Raw genomic sequence first — 17285 nt, 5'->3', positions numbered from 1 at the left:
ATATTGTAGTATGGAAAATATTGGACACAAAAATATTACACCAAATATCATTTCCTTCTGTGAAGACCTTGAATATCCTGTAGATGTCTGATTTCCATCCTACTGTTACCTAGATAAATAACTCCCATCGTGGATCACCAGGAATCTATACACCAAAAGCTACTGGACACTCCTTTCTATATATTTTGACATTCAAATAAACATATTTGAAGTTGGAATGCCAAGGCTATCTCACTGAAAAAGGAAACTGAGATGGAAATACTCAATTACTTCCCCAAACTCACCCCAAAGACTATTCCAGAACTGGGAAATCTTTTTTCTGCCAAGGGAGATTTGGATTTTTTGAAATTTTTTTGGTTTTTGCAAGGATTAAGTGACTCACCCAAGGTCACAAAGTTAGTGAGCATCAACTGTCTGAGGCCAGATTTGTACTCAGGTCCCTCCTGCCTCTAAGACCAGTGCTCTAGTAACTGTACCACCTAGATGCCCATCATTTGGATATTTATAACATCATTCATGGGTCATTCAAAATTAATCTGCTTTATATGGTCAAACACTTAATTAATTCATACCTAAAAAGCCCTTAGATTTACTGAGTTTTGAGTCCAGACTGTGGTTAGTTACCTTAGCAACACCAGACCAAATGATTTCACTGGTTTTAAAAGATCTGTAAGCAAGGCTTTCTCTGGCCTCGGACTATCCCATCTAAATGGATACTGAGTGGATTTACACTGAGATAATAGGAATTATCTCGACTCCTTCCCCTAATTACTCACCACTTTCCCAGCACATAAACCATACATTGCTCCTTTATATAAACCCTGCTCTTACCCTTGATGGTTGCTGCTAACGGCCCACTGCAAGCATTTTGCAACTATCTCTGATTACCTTATGCAGCTCTCTCCTTATGATGCTTATTCCCTAGATGGCTGCTGCTACTGACTTAGCCCAGCTGCTCTTACTTTCTTCTTAACTTTGCAAAATTCCCTACCAAAAGCAGCAACTTCTGGCCTTGAACTGCCATTACTTAATCTTTCCTCAAGGCTTTGCTAGATTTTACTCCTTATTGATGCTAATTTTACTAATTTCTTTACTTGTTACTTTAAAGCCACAGTAAAATATAAAAAATTTTCATGTCCTTATAACTGAGTCAGGCAAGAGTCTCTGTGTGGAATTCAGTCCCAGCTTTTAAAAAAAACCAGTACTCTTTCTCATCTTCAAAATTATTAACCAAGCTGACAGATATGAGATGGAAATTATGGTATTTTAATTTGCATTTCCCAAATCAATTATGATTTAGAACATTTTTTCATACAACTAGAGATAGATTTGATTTCTTTGTCTGAAAATTGTTTATATCTTATCATTTGGGGAATGGCTCTTATTTTTATAGATTTAATTCACCTCTCAAATATATAGAACTTTATAGAGAATAGAAAACTTTATCAAAGAAACTTAACTAAAATATTTTTCACAGTTGTGGTTGCTGTGTTTTTCACTACATCTCTTGTCCTTCCCCTTCCCCCACCCCCCGTCCCTGAATTCAAAAGACATGAAAAGACATCTTCAAAAGTGTTTTGCTTCTCAATATTGTCTCACCCAATCAGCTTTCCTTTCTATCAGTCAATGCTTTTTCATGAACTATTGTGTTAATATATAACTGTCTGGGTTAACATCTCGTCCCTCTGTTAGGCCAGTAGGTCTGTAAACATTTTTGACTGCACACTGGTGTCAGTTTTAAAAACTGAATATACACCACTATGTATAATATAAAACATAAAAAATACAAAAAAATGAAATGAACATTTTCTTTATTAATGATATAAAAATAATTTTTCTATCACTAAAATAATAAGGTAAGCAAAATATTAATAATATTCTCAGAGCAGTGTAATTGCATATGCTTTATTATTTTTGAAAAATCTTCCTTAACACTATTATAAAGTGATGTGGAGCTGTTTATTTTGATACTTAGCTTTAACGAATGAATAAAAACAATTATTATTAAGGTCTAATTATTTACCTGGCACTTTGGGTGCTAAAGACAAAAAAGATATAGTCTCTGCCCTTAAGGAGCTTGCATTCTAGTGGGGGGGGTAATACATTTGGGAAGTGGTACCTAGAAAAGAGGTTTTATAAAATGTAAAGGTACAAATGGAAAAAGTTTAATCATGGTAATCTTTTGTCATTTGAGACAATGCTGATATATAACCATTTGAGGGTTAGGATTTTTGAAGTTTTGTTTATTTTTGAAGCATCTGCCATATAAATTCTCATGGTGAAATATTTATATTTTTTCCTAAAACAGTCCAAAAGCATAATGCAAATCTCATCTCATTTTTTTAAAAAATACATATCTTCTTTTTTTCTATGGCATGTTTCATGAATTTGGGGACTTAGCTAAATTTGTGGATCTTGAAACCAAGCAGATAGATCTCTAAGTCAATCTTTGATCTAATATATCTGGAAATTTCCTCCGATGATCAATTGATCCATCAACAAACATTTAAATGCTTATTATAAGTAAGGAATTATACCAAGTTCTAGAGACACAGAGACAAAAATGGGAAGTAAGAAGGTGTAGTAGACTGTGTAGAAAATGGACTTAAGAAGACTTGAGTTCAAATTAAGATACTAGCTACGTGATCTTGGGCAAGTCACTTAATTTCTCCAACATTAGTATTCTCATCTGTAAAATGAGGTGGCTTAGACTTGATGATCTCTAGGGTATCTGTAAAACTATGAATGGCTGTTCTCAAGGAACTTGTATTTTGTTAGATACATCATCATGCTTATAAATATCCACACACAGACATACATACATATACAAATAAGAGTAGGAGGGATAAGGAGCAGTCTCATTTAGAATATGATTCTTAAGCTGAATCCTGAAGGAAACCAGGGATCTAAAGGGTAGAGGTAAAGACATAGGGTTAGCTAATGCAGAGGTATTGAGAATGGAAAAGGACAATCACATATGAGGAATAATAAGGGGGTCAGGAAATTAGATCAGCTGAAATGTAGAATGCATTGAGAAGAGCAGAAAGATACGTTGGATCCAAGTTGTCTTTAAATGACAAACATAGGAGTTCATATATGATTCTAGAATCAAGAAGCAATATAGTCAATCTTCATTTTAAATAATGTCACTTTTGTGGCTATTTGGAGCATAAATTGGAGTAAGGAAACAAAGTGATCAATTAGAAGACTATTGCAATATTCCAGTAGAGAAGTGATGAAAAAAGAGTCTCAATTAGAATGGAGACTGTATTAATAGAAAGAGATGAGAGATGTGATACTGAGGTAGAAATAATAGGATATTGGCAAGTCAGTGGATATAAAAGATCAGTGGAAGGGAAGAAAAGAGGATTAACAGTAATGTTGAAAACCTTCAAGATTGGTGGTGACAGAAATAAAAGTTTTCAGAAGAGGAATGGGGAAAAAATGAGATCTACAACATGATTTATTCTGTCCTACTTCTCACTGTCCATTACCCAGAAACCCAGAGTTATTCAAAGGGTGACCATCATAGTCTCTAGGGCCAGAGTTTAAATTTGCTGGAATAAACGGGAGAATTTACTTAAAGATAGTGCCTAACACAAAAAGAAAGAGACTAGGAGCTCATACAGTGATGGAAGTCAGTACAGATAGGAAATAAAGAATTGGGAAGTATTGGCTGATAATAGGTGAAGGTGTATTGAGGTTTTCTAACTGAGAAAAATGGGAATTCAATCCATCTTTTCATCCTCTTTTAATTGACTGCACACCCACTTGAGTTGTTGCACAGTTTCTAGAGGATAAGTTCATTAATAACTTATGTGACTAGAACTATTCTGTGCAAAACAGTCCTTGATCTATCAAGGAGCATACCAAGAGAGAAAACATGGAAATATTTAGGTAAATACAAATTATATGCAGCGAAGACTGAAGGCAATCTTAAAGGGAAAGGCACAAGAAGTTTGAGAGTGGGTAACATAAGTTAGGACCTTGAGTGGAGTTTTGAAGGAAATGAGGTAGTAGCAAGAGGTAGTAGTAGTGAGGATAGAGATGATGTTGATTTTTGAGGATTGAAACTACAGTTGATAGTACAAATCAACAATAAAGTAACAAAAAAGTCACATATTTTTCTTATTATCAAATCAACTGTGTTGTTTTCTCCTCTTTTCAACAATTCATTTAGACCCAAAGGTACTTACTTCCCAAGCATTCAAATGACTCCTCCCCACAATCTATAGAACATTATTTTCCAAGAAAATTTTAGACTAAACTGCCTAATATGATCATGGTGATTATATCTAATATGATATTATTCACTTTTATGGTTAAATAGTATTTAACAGAAAAGAAGGATGTATGCTATTTTTCCTATCTTGGAACTGACACCATTACATTTGACCTGAATTTTTCAAGCTGATATAATTTCAAAAGGGAAAAATAACTTATAGACCTTAAAGAATATGTTATTTTTATAATCGTCACTAAACTGTTTCCTACAATAAAGACTCCAATGAACTTACCTCCATGCCTTGATTAATGGCGAGTTTTGCCACTCTCATTGCTACAGGCCCCTAAAATTCATAAGGAAGAAAAAGAGATTTTTAGATGCATATCTGTGCAAATGATTCCTACTTTAATAAAATCTAAATCATACACAATAATAATAATACCTGTGAGCTGGTTCACTGGATTGAGCACCAGTACCTGGGTTTAAATTAGGTCTCAGAGACTTGACAAATACTAGCTTGTGTTACCCTGGACAAGTTACTTAACCCCAATTGCCTCACATTCAGAGTGATCTCCAGTGGATCCATATCTGGTCACTGGACCCTCTCTCTGGAGGAGAAAGTGAGGCTGGTGCCTTAGCACAACACACCTCACTAAAATCTAATTTATTTGCATATCATGGGATCACCTTCCTGATGACATGATCTTCTTTGAGAATGAAGGACAAACAACCTGTAAGATACTATTAGTGAATTATAGACTCTTTTAGTTATAAATATACATAATAATTAATGGTTATAATTATTTAGATGCAATGTTATTGATATTTTAAATGAAAAAAAACTTGTTCCAATAAAAATTTAGAAAGGAGCTTGAAAGTATTATATAGGGGGCGGTTAGATGGAGCAGTGAATAGAGCACCGGCCTTGGAGTCAGGAGTACCTGGGTTCAAATCCGACCTCAGACACTTAATAATTACCCGTGTGGCCTTGGGCAAGCCACTTAACTCCACTGCCTTGAAAAATCTAAAAAAAAGAAGTATTATATAGATGGAATTTGGGGAAGCTAGATGCTCAGTGGATAGAACACAAGCCTGAAGTCAGGAGGACCTGAGTTCAAATCTGATCTCACACACATAATTACCTAGCTGTGTGACATTGGGGAAATTACTTAACCCCACTGTCTTGCAAAAACTAAAAAAAAAAAAAAAGATGGAATTTAGGCATATTTTACCAAAACACTAATAGTTCACTTTAATTTGGCATTTTTCCTCTTAATAGCATCAATACTAAATAAGATGTATTAATAAAATAAATACTATCACCACATTTTGTCCTGAAATACTACATAAAGAAGTTAGTGAGAATAAAAAATGGAGAAAGGCTAGGAATGCTCTTTTAGGGCACTAAAAGTATTACCACCATGTAAACAATTTCCTAGGAGAAAACTATCACATTTGTAGTTTGGGTTTTTTTTTTCCCTAATAGGTTAAAGAGTGCTTATAAATGATCAGGTAATGTGTGGTCTACTTGAATCTTTTGTAAACACTTCTAAGGAAGTGTTTTACTTTCCTACAAAAAAGGTATTTTTTTCAAAAAATAAAATAAAAAATAAAAATAAAAAAGGTATTTTTATCTCCTAGAAATTCTTATTAATCCATTGTTAAATGCCATGCTAATCTGATTCTCTTTAAGTATCAAATAACTAAAATAATTTTTTTCAAAGATAATTTCCTAATGCATTATTATATGAATGAGAAGCAGCTTTGGAAAAAAAAAAGACCTACATTCAAATTTCACTTCTGACAATTACAAGTGAGGTGACTACAGCAAGTCCCTTAATCTCTTTGAACTTCATTTTGCCCTCTAGGATTTACTTAACAATTTAAAGATGATGTGTTATTTTGCATTAGATGGAGAGAATTCTCACACCTAAAAAATCAGATTCTTGATTGCAGTTACAAGTTGTAGTCAAATTGTGTCAGTATCTGTTAGGTATAGTTATTGGAATTTCTGATTTATAAGAGGTACTATGCTAACTAAACTTGTAACCCAAATAATTTTTCCAGGGATAATTTAATAATTCTTATTTTAGGAAAAATATAAGGAAAATAATCTTTATTCCCTTTTCATCATCCCTTGTTTCACTGTCATAACTTCCATAAAAACTCCAGTTTTATATTTTTGCATAAAATAAAATTTAAAAAGAAATTTGCCTAGAAATCATGTCTGATTTAACTTCCATGATAAACAAACCTAAACTTCAACTTATCTATTATTCTCTCTTCTCAGGTAAAAGTTTAGAATTTTAAACACTTTGGGGTGAATCAATATAGATATGAAATGGATGAATACCATATTAAAAAAGGTTTTTCTATTTTTAAAAGAATAATCATATAAACGTTAGGTTTTCCTTTTTCCATCTCAAATTTCATTGGTTAACATTAATAAATGCAATTTTCTTTAGAAATTTATACATGTTTCAAAATCTTTTTTAAAAAATCTTCACTGGAACATAGTCTTGCAAGTCACCAAACTATAAAACAGCCTAAATCTACAAGAACCCCTTACCTTTGGCAGTTGTAGTTCCAAAGCAGCAAAAAATGGTGACAGATGATTCTAGTAATTATATAGTTTTAGATTGTCTATACATGTTTTACAGTTGTTTTTTAAACATGAGATCTTTTTTTCAGTTCAACAAATGAATTATTATAGTACTTATCAAATCACATAAATTTTGACACTTTTAACATAAATGAAACCAGTACCCATAAGGAAGACAAATGGAAGGATTTCGTATAGGTTTCCTTAGAGAGAGGAAAAAAAAGGAACTGGAATACTAGGTTTTATCATGCAACCAAAGGCAAAAAGAAATGACATTTGGTTCAGGGTTCATGACAAGCATAGGCAAAAGAAAGTTACCATAAAGATAATCATTGCTTAAGTGTCAACATTTATTGAAGAAGATATAGAAGTAAAGAAATTCTATGAAAAACTTGAGAGTGAAGAGGCAAAGGAACTGATGAGCACTAAATAGCATAATAAAAGTGAAACTGCTTATATATTAATAAGTAGAAAATAACTACTCACTGATGTGAGCATCATTTTAAATTACACCACTGACCTTCTAAAGCAAATATCAAAATAAATTTCAAATGAGAAGAATAGAAAGGAAAAAGGTATGAAACAAAGGGAACTCCAAATGAATCTATTTAACAAGCTGCTGTTGCCAAAAGATGTGGAAGATAGTAGAGACTACCATCATTTCCTAAAAATTCAAATGATATAAATAGATGACCACAATTGATTTTAGAAATTCTGATTCTAGCAAGCACTTGATTTCCTGGTCAAACAGAAAAACATGACAGACAAGGAAAATAAAAGTTAAGCATATAAATTCACTTGTAGGGAGGAAAATTGTTAGAGTTCCTCTAAGAAAATTATTTCCTTAAACAATCTTTAAAAAGAATTTAGAAGTATCAAAAAATTTAACAGGGTTACTTCATGAGGTAATGAGTTTCCTCATCACTTTTAAGTCTTTTAAGCAAAATCTAGATGACCACTTGTCAAATGTTATAAAGGGAATTCTTTTTGAGCAATGAATTTATTTCCAACTTTGAAATTTTGTATGTGCACACCCAATTTGGATCAAGGTACAACATGGAAACAAAGTAAAGAGTAACCGATTGCTTTCCGTGGGGGCAGGGTGAGGGAAGTAAGATGGGGGGAATTGTAAAACTCAAATAATATCTTTAATAAAAATAAATTAAAAAAATAAATTTTGTATGTGAAGATCATAAACAAAATGTTATTTATTTATTATTAAATTTAATTATTTTACATTTTACAATTTTCCTCATATTCTCACTTCCTTCCCCCATCCCCCACAGAAGGCAGTATGTTAGGCTTTACATTGTTTTTGTGGTATGCAATGATCTAAGTAGAGTGTGAGGAGAAAGAAAGCATATCCTTAAGGAAGAAATATAAAGTATAAGAGATAGCAAAATTACAAAATAAGATAATTTTATTTTTATTTATTTTTTTTAAATTAAAGGTAATAGTCTTTGGTCTTTGTTCAAACTCCTTAATTCTTTCTCTGGATACAGATGGTATTCTCTATTGCAGATAACCCAAAATTGTGCCTGATTATTGCACTGATGGAATGAGCAAGACCATTAAGGTTGCTCATCACCCCATGTTGCTTTTAGGGTATACAATGTTCTGGTTGTGCTTATCTCACTCAGCATCAGTTCATGCAAATTCTCCCGGATTTACCTGAATTCCCATACCTCCTGGTTTCTAACAGAACAATAGTATTCCATTACATACATATACCACGATTTACAACATTCACTTGATTTCCAGTTCTTAGTTACTACAAACAGGGCTGTTATGAGTATTTTTGTACAACTGATGTTATTATCCTTTTTCATAATCTCTTCAGGCTATAGACCCAGTAGTGGCATTGCTGGATCAAAGGATATGCACAGTTTTGTTGCCCTATAGTTATAATTCCAAATTGCTCTCCAGAAAGGTTGTATGGGTTCACAGCTCCACCAACAATGTATTAGTGTCCCAGATTTCCCACAAACCTTCCAACATTGATCATTGTCCTTTCTGGTCATACTGGCCAGTCTGAGAGGTGTGAGGTGGTACCTCAGAGACACTTTACTCTGCATTTCTCTAATAAGTAGATGATTTAGAGAAATTTTTCATATGACTATGGATCTCTTTGATTTTCTCATCTGTAAATTGCCTTTGCATATCCTTTGACTATTTGTCAATTGGGGAATGACTTTTTCTTTAATTTGACTTAGTTCTCTGTATATTTTAGAAATGAGTCCTTAGAAATACTAGTTGTAAAAATTGTTTTCCAATTTACTACATTTCTTTTGATCCTGGTTATAGTAGTCTTATCTGTGCAAAAACTTTTTAATTAAGTGTAATTGAAATTGTCTAGTTTGTTTTTAATGATGTTCTCCATCTCTTCCTTGGTCATAAACTGCTTCCTTTTCCATACATCTGACAGATAAACTATTCCTTGATCTTCTAGTTTGCTTATAATATTGCTTTTTATGTCTACACCCTGTATTCATTTTGATCTTCTCTTGGAATAGGGAGTGAGGTATTGGTCTAATCCAAGTTTCTTCCATACTAACTTCCAATTTTCCCAGCAGTTTTTATTGAAGAGAGTTTTTATCCCAATAGCTGAACTCTTTGGGTTTATCAAAAAGCAGATTATTATAATCATTTTCTGCTATTCCACTTAGTTTATTCCATCGATCCATCACTATTTCTTAGCCAATACCAGACAGTTTTGATGACTGATGCTTTATAATATAATTTTAGATCTGGTAGGGCTAAGTTACCTTCTTTTATGCTTTTTCCCCATTAAATCCCTGGAAATTCTCGACTTATTTCTCCATATGAATTTACTTACATTTTTTCTAATGATTAAAGTAATTTTTTGGAATTTTGATTGGTAGGGCACTAAATAAATAGTTCAATTTAGGTAGAATTGCAATTTTTGTTACATTAGCTTGGTCTATCCATGAGCAGTTGATATTTGCCCAGTTATTCAAATCTGATTTTATTTGTGTGAGAAGTATTTTGTAATTATTTTCAAAAAGTTTCCAAGGGGGTGGCTAGGTGGTGCAGTGGATATAGCACTGGCCCTGGAGTCAGGAGTACCTGGGTTCAAATCCGGTCTCAGACACTTAATAATTACCTAGCTGTGTGCCCTTGGAAAAGCCACTTAACTGCATTGCCTTGCAAAAACCAAAAAAAAAGTTAATTTACTAGGGATTAATGTTCATTTCTAAAAAAAAAAAGTTTCTAAGTCTGCCCTGGCAGGTAGACTTCCAAATATTTTATATTGTCTGAAGTCACGTTGAATGGGATTTCTCTTTCGAGCTCTTTCTGCTGCATCTTGCTAGTCACATGTAGAAATATTGATTATTTATGAGGGTTTATTTTATATCCTGTGACTTTACTAAAGTTACTAATTATTTCTAGCAGTTTTTTAGATAATTTTTTTGGGATTCTCTAGGTATACCCTCATGTCATCTGCAAAGAGTGAGAGTTTTGTCTTTTCCTTCCCAGTTCTAATTCCTTCAATTTCTTTTTCTTCTCTTATTGCTGAAGCTAACATTTCTAATACAATATTGAATAGTAGTAGTGATAATGGGCATCCTTGTTTCACCCCTGATCTTATTGGTAATGCCTCTAACCTATCCCTATTGCACATAATTCTTGTTGATGGTTTCAGATAGATACTGCTTACTATTCTAAGGAACAATCCATTTATTCCTACACTCTCTTTTGTGTTTTTAGTAGGAATGGGTGCTGTATTTTGTCAAAAGCTTTTTCAGCATCTATTGATATAATCATGATTTCTGATAGGTTTACAGTTTTCCTAATATAATCCTGCATTCCTGGGAATAAATCCTACTTGGTTATAATGAATTATCCTAGTGATAACTTGCTATAATCATTTTGTTAATATTTTATTTAATATTTTTTATATCTATATTCATCAGGGAGATAGGTCTATAATTTTCTTTCTATTTTTAATTCTTCCTGGTTTAGGTATTAGCACCATATAGGTGTCATAGAAAAGAGTTAGGCAGAGTTCTGTATTCACCTATTTTTTCCAAAGAGTTTAAAGAGAATTGAAACAAATTGTTCCTTAAATGTTTGATGGAATTCACTTGTGAATCCTTCTAGACCTGGAGATTTTTTTGTGGAGAGTTCAATGACTTGTTGAATTTCTTTTCCAGAGATAGTTATTTAGGAATTTAATTTCCTTTTCATTTAACCTGGGCAACTTATATTCTTGTAAATATTCTTCCACTTCACTTAGATTATCAAACTGTCTGGCAGAGTTGGATAAAACAATACTGAATTATTAATTTCCTCCTCAATGGTGGTGAGTTCACCTTTTTCATTTATGATACTAGCAATTTGGTTTTCTTCTTTCTCTTTTTTAAATCAAATTGACCAGAGATTTATCATTTTATTGGTTTTTTCATAAAATTAGCTCTTGGTTTTATTTATTAGTTCAACAGTTTTCTTATGTTCAATTTTATTAATTTCTCCTTTAATTTTTAGAATTTCTAATTTGGTATTTAATTGGTGGTTTTTGATTTGTTCTTTATTTTTAATTGCAATTTAGTTTATTGATTTCCTCTTTCTCTAATTTATTTGTGTAAGCTTTTAAAGATATAATATATACCTTGACAGCTGCCTTGAGTGTATACCATAGGCTTTGGTATGTTGACTCATTACTGTCATTATCTAGGATGAAATAACTAATTCTTTCTATAATTTGGTGTTTGATCTACTCATCCTTTAAAATGAGGTTATTAAGCTTCTAATTAGTTTTGGGTCTATATCTCCCTGGCCCAATATTGCATATGATTTTTATTGCATTATGATGTGAGAAAGAGGTATTCACTACTTCTGCCTTTCTGCAATTATTATTAGGTTTTTATGCCCTAGTACATGGTTAATTTTTGCGTGAATGTCATGTACTGTAGGAAAAAAAAAAGTATATCCCTTTATATCCTATGCCCATTCAATTTTCTCCATAGGTCTATCATGTCTAGGTTTTCTAACAATCTATTTACCTCCTTAACTTCCTTCTTGTTTATTTTATGGTTAGATTTATCTAAATCTGAGAGTGGGAGGTTGAGGTCTCCCACCAGTAGAGTTTTGCTGTCTGTGTCTTCCTGTAATTCCTTCAACTTCTCCTCTAAGAATATGGATGCTATTCCACTGAGTGCTTATATATGTAGTATTGAAATTAGTTTATTGTCTATAGTACTTTTCAGGAGGATATAGTTTCCTTCCTCATCTCTTTTAACAATATCTATTTTTGCAGCTGCTTTGTCTGAGAGAAAGATTGCTACCCCTGCTTTTTTCACTTTAGCTGAAGCAAATATATTTTGCTCCAACCTTTTACCTTTACTCTATACCTTTACTCTGCTTCAGATGAGTTCCTTGTCAGCAGCATATTGTAGGATTCTGGTTTTTAATCCACTCTGCTATTCACTTATGTTTTAAGGGAGAGTTAATCCCATTCACATCCAAAGTTATAATCACTAACTCTTTATTGCCCTCTATGTTATCATTCCTCTGTTTGTATTTTTTCCACTTTATCCATATTCCCTGGTATTTTGTTTCTGAATACCACCACCTTTAGTGTGTTTGCCCTCCTATGTTCACCCCCTCCCCTTTCTTTTACCTTTCCCTTTGCCCCTTATTCCTTCCCTTCCTTCTGCAAGTTCCCCTTTTCCTCCCATCCTCTCTGGCCCCTTTAATACTTGGAAAGTAAAATAAGTTTCTTAACTTAACTGAGTGTATGTATGTTAACTTTAAGCCAAATCTGATGACAGTAAGATTCAGGTTATTCTCACCTCCTCCCTTCTTCCCCTCTATTGCAATAGGTCCTTTGTACCTCTTAATGTAATGAGATTTACCCGTTCAGTCTCCTTCATCTTCCCATCTCTTCACTGTCTCCCTTTTTTAAGGAGGTATTGTTTTTAAATCATTCTGAGTTCTTGGCTGCATTCCAAGCTCCCTTGTTTTTTGGAATATTGCATTCTGGGTCCTTAGATCCCTTAATGCTAATCCAGCCAGGTCCTTTGTAATCCTTACTGTGGCTCCCTAGTATCTACATTGTTTCTTTATGGATGCTTGCAGGATTTTCTCTTTTATCTGATAGTTCTGGAATATGTGGCCACAATGGTATTTTCATTTTGGGATCCCTTTCTGGAGGGGATCAATGTATTCCTTTTTTTTTTTTAGGTTTTTGCAAAGCAAATAGGGTTAAGTGGCTTGCCCAAGGCCACACAGCCAGGTAATTATTAAGTGTCAGGGACCAGATTTGAACCCAGGAACTCCTGACTCCAGGGCTGGTGCTTTATCCACTGTGCCACCTAGCCTCCCCAAGGAAGTCTTTCTTGGCTGGAGACAAATTATATTCTCCTCAGAGGTCACAGATCTCTCTGAGTTAAGGTCTTTACTTTCTGGGTATTTTTCTGTGGACCTCCTTTTCCACTAAACTTTCTTCATTTTCCTAAGATCTTGTGTTGAGGGGTGGGTCTGGTTCACAGAGATTTGGTGTTGGGATCCCTAGAAGCTTTACTCACTGAGTTTATTAATTCCAAGTGGGCTGGGCCAGTAGGGGGTGCTGATTGCCTTCTCTGGAGTGTCTGTGACCTTGCTTTGAGACCCTTTCCATTGGCCTGGACGGTGTGGGTGGTGCTGCTGAATATTTTTATTCTTGAATAATGCAGGCTATGCCCGGGGCCAAGGTAATTATTCTCTCTATTCACAGTTGAGGGAGCTCTGCTGCCCACGCCTGAGCAGGGGGCACTGTTACTGTGTTTGTTCTGGGAAGAGGGTTCACCTGAAATGAAGATATGGAGTCTAAGGTCCTCCAGATCACAGAAGCCCAGCTGATTGATGTCTGCAACTCTCCACACTGGAACTTGCCCTCTAGCCATGTGGGAGTGCCCCAGACAGTCAGTCCCACAGCCAAATCCTCCACACCCCAGTTGGCTCTTGGACCGCAGCTCCCACAAGGCTTTTCCTAGGTTAGTCCGGGTCTCACCCTTCCTGCCAGGTTCTCTGCTTTCTGGCCCCGGCTCATCCATGATCTCCGAAGACAGACCTTGAGGTAGATGTTCTTCTCTTAGCTTCTTTTTCTGGATTTTGTTGATCAAATTTCTGTTAAGAGGCTTGTTTCATATTATATATGAGGGAAGATCAAGAGACCTTAGCACAGTACCTATCTTCTCTCTGTCATCTTGGTTGGAAGTCCCTTTTGGTGGGTTTTCTGAACATTCTATCCAAAATATTCTTAAAAATAGCAAGCAGTAATGAAGTGGACAAACAAAGTTGTTTTCCAACTTTGCAGAAAATTCAGAGACAAATAAATTATGCTGACAATCCAAAGTGGAAGGACAACAAATAAAATGTGAAATAAATCTTATCAAGATTTTTGTAACAAAGCCTTCACCACAAAAGATAATGGAATTACCACATTTAGGTTTTAATATATTTCCTTTATGCAATGAAGAAGTAAGAAATGCCAATAAGAAAACAGAGATGAGAATAAAAAGCTGAACTGGATCAAATACAATTTAAAGATATTTATTATGGAGGTGATTGTCAAGATACTTCAAAGATCAAATTGATACAGGGTTGTGATTAGAAACAAATTTTGTGGAAGGAAAAATATTATTTGTGCCTATCTGGGGAACTCTGTTGTTCAAAGTGACTCCATTACAGGATGGGAGTAGCCTTGGTTTATTCCCTTTCCCCAGCTTCTGTTCCCCTTCCTCCAGCTTCTGGTTTCTAGCTACCTGACCTTAGCTACTGATGGGTTAGGCTTGTGCTGGTGTGACAGGAAATGACATGTTAGACTTAGAGGTCATGCACATTGGGACAGGAAGGACCAATAGCTTACCTATTGGAGAATATCTGGAACCAGGTGCTAAACCACACCCCAAGTGCTACTCTTGACCAACCCATTACAGAAGTGCATTTAAAAGAAGCAGCACCCCATTTTTGCTCTTCTTCACTTTATCTTCACCTTGCAAGGATGGTTATCTTTCTTAGGTCATGTGTTCCTAGCCTAAGCCTACTGTAGAACAATGGGCCCCTATGCTATGTAGCTGAGCTAAACCAGTCCTTATGGCTGTCTATATCCTCTGTCTCTCTCTCTCCTTGCCTAGACTGTCCTCAAAATTCTTACTGCTTCTCCAGGAGGAGAAAAAGTTTTAAGCTATACATTTTGTAGGCTTCTATAATAAATCCTGAGCAGTTTTAAATCCCAGGAATGTATATGAATTCATTTACTTTCACCAATTTTCAATCTTAAATTTGGTGATACCAAATCTCTCTGGCAACAAAATGATTTAAGTTCCTGAGGAAAATCACCTTAATGATACAAAAAAGATACATACATATATATACACACATATACATACATACATATAAGTATAGGTATGTAAGTATATATTTACATGTATACATGTGTATGTATGTAGATATGTAGATATAAACATAAATCCCAGTAACTATTAATTCACAGATCTACTTTTCCACTTCTACAAATTGTATATAAAGATAATAAAAGATCTTAGGTCTTTAGAATCATAAAAGCATTTGATATGGTAGAGTAAAAAGCTGCCTTAAAGATTCTTCCTTCAATAAATTGTCTTCCATGAATATGTTAAAAGTATGCAAGACTCTTTGAAAACTACTAAGAATAACAACCATCCTCTATTAATATCACATGAGGTAAAACAGTCCTATCATTGGTATATAGGATGTCCAATTGGAAGGGAGATTTACTCTAGTTATTTGTGGATTTTCTTACTTTTCAATCTTCTTACACTTTACCCCTCCAACCTCTCTCACCCTACCCCCATATTCCACAATTCTGTAATCCTGGTCTTTTTGCTGTTAAGTCTTCCATATGACATTCTATCACCTAACTCTGGGCAAATCTGACCCAGTTCTGTCCATCTCACTAGGACTGAAATTCTCTCCCTCCTAATCTCTATACTATTCTCCTGATTTTCTGAACTTCCTTCAGTTAAAATCCAAGCTAAAACTGTGCCTTCTGCAAGAAGATTTTACTAAATGCTAATGACTTCTTTCTCTTTCTGCTACTGCTTATATTCCAAAGGTATATTTAGATAGTGCGTGGCATGTAACAGGCATTTAATAAATGTTTGTTGATCAATGAGTAGACTCATAGAGGCAATATGTTTCTTCACTCAGATCTGTTACTTACAATGCTCAGTCCCTCCACCAAAAATTTTCTACCTCACAGGATTATTGAAGCTCAAAAGAAAAACACTGAATATTTTATAGCAATACATATAATCATCAGTTATTGGTATTCAAAGTGAAGAAAAAACATTAAGAGACAGCATGGGGGTGGCTAGGTGGTGCAGTGGATAGAGCACCGGCCCTGGAGTCAGGAGCACCTGAGTTCAAATCCGGCCTCAGACACTTAATAATTACCTAGCTGTGTGGCCTTGGACAAGCCACTTAACCCCATTTGCCTTGCAAAAAACCAAACAAACCAAAAAGAACCTAAAAAAAAGAGAGAGACAGCATGGAGATATGGAAAGCAAGTAGAATATACAGGGAATAACTAATAGTCTATTTTGCTACAGACAAAAATACATGTGAGAAGCAGTATGAAAAAGCTAAAAAAAGTAAGCCAGAATAAATACAGAGAGTCTTCTATACCAATATAAAGATATAGACCAGGGCTGTCCAAAATGTATCCCAAACGCCATAGAGCGATTTTATGTGACCCACTGTGGATTTACTAAATGCTTTAGTAAACAAAGCCAAGATAGCAGAGCTCTCACTAAAAAAGCAAATCAATTATCTATTTCTTCAATAAAAACTTTTTAAAATTAGGTAGGTGGTAGAAAAGTTCTGGAGACTCCAGAAAAGTATGGAAAGGGAAATTATGGAGGAAAAAAGCCCCAGAAAGAGTAAGAAAGGATACAATTTGTTAAGGAATAAGGATACTTCTTCCTCAGAGATAGTAGTGAAGTAATATACAAAGCTTTGAAAAAATCATTGGGTGTACTGTACCATTTCTTTTTATTAAATATTTTCTATTTAGTGTTACGTTTTTGAACCAATTACAATTTCTACAAAGATAGAAGTTAGGGGTCATTTTAGAGGGTGTGCCAAATAATGACTGTGTATCAACAAATTGCTATAATAAGGAAAACACAAATACATGTAGTTTCTTTAAAAACTGAATAATTAAAATTTATGCAGATTTAATATTAATATTTAGAATATGAAGCCAATAAACAAAACTCCAAGAACCAATTGAAGAATTAATGAATTTCATCATGAGTAGGTAGAACAGGATATTAAATTTTAAATCTTACTAAAATCATCTGTTCCTTTTTATGAAAATGAGAATATTAATATCTTAAAGTATAAGGTATGTGTATTGAATAATGAGAGGAAAAAAATGAAAGAGTAAGATCACAAGAGAGAAATAGAATTTTT

The 17285-nt window shown here is 34.1% G+C and overlaps 1 protein-coding gene across 1 annotated transcript in view; it reads right to left on the bottom strand.

Moving 5' to 3' along the window:
• Positions 1–17285, bottom strand: part of AUH (AU RNA binding methylglutaconyl-CoA hydratase) — a 164162-nt gene that overhangs the window by 27247 nt on the left and 119630 nt on the right. Inside the window, exon 8 of the mRNA XM_074200718.1 lies at positions 4518–4568. Coding sequence (XP_074056819.1) covers positions 4518–4568 — 51 coding nt within the window. The remainder of the gene's footprint in view (positions 1–4517; positions 4569–17285) is intronic.

This window comes from Macrotis lagotis, chromosome X, assembly GCF_037893015.1.
Source record: "Macrotis lagotis isolate mMagLag1 chromosome X, bilby.v1.9.chrom.fasta, whole genome shotgun sequence".
In the NCBI taxonomy this organism is placed as follows: Eukaryota; Metazoa; Chordata; class Mammalia; order Peramelemorphia; family Peramelidae; genus Macrotis; species Macrotis lagotis.
Note: the sequence above shows the minus strand (reverse complement) of the source record. Positions and strands in the feature narration are given on the sequence as shown.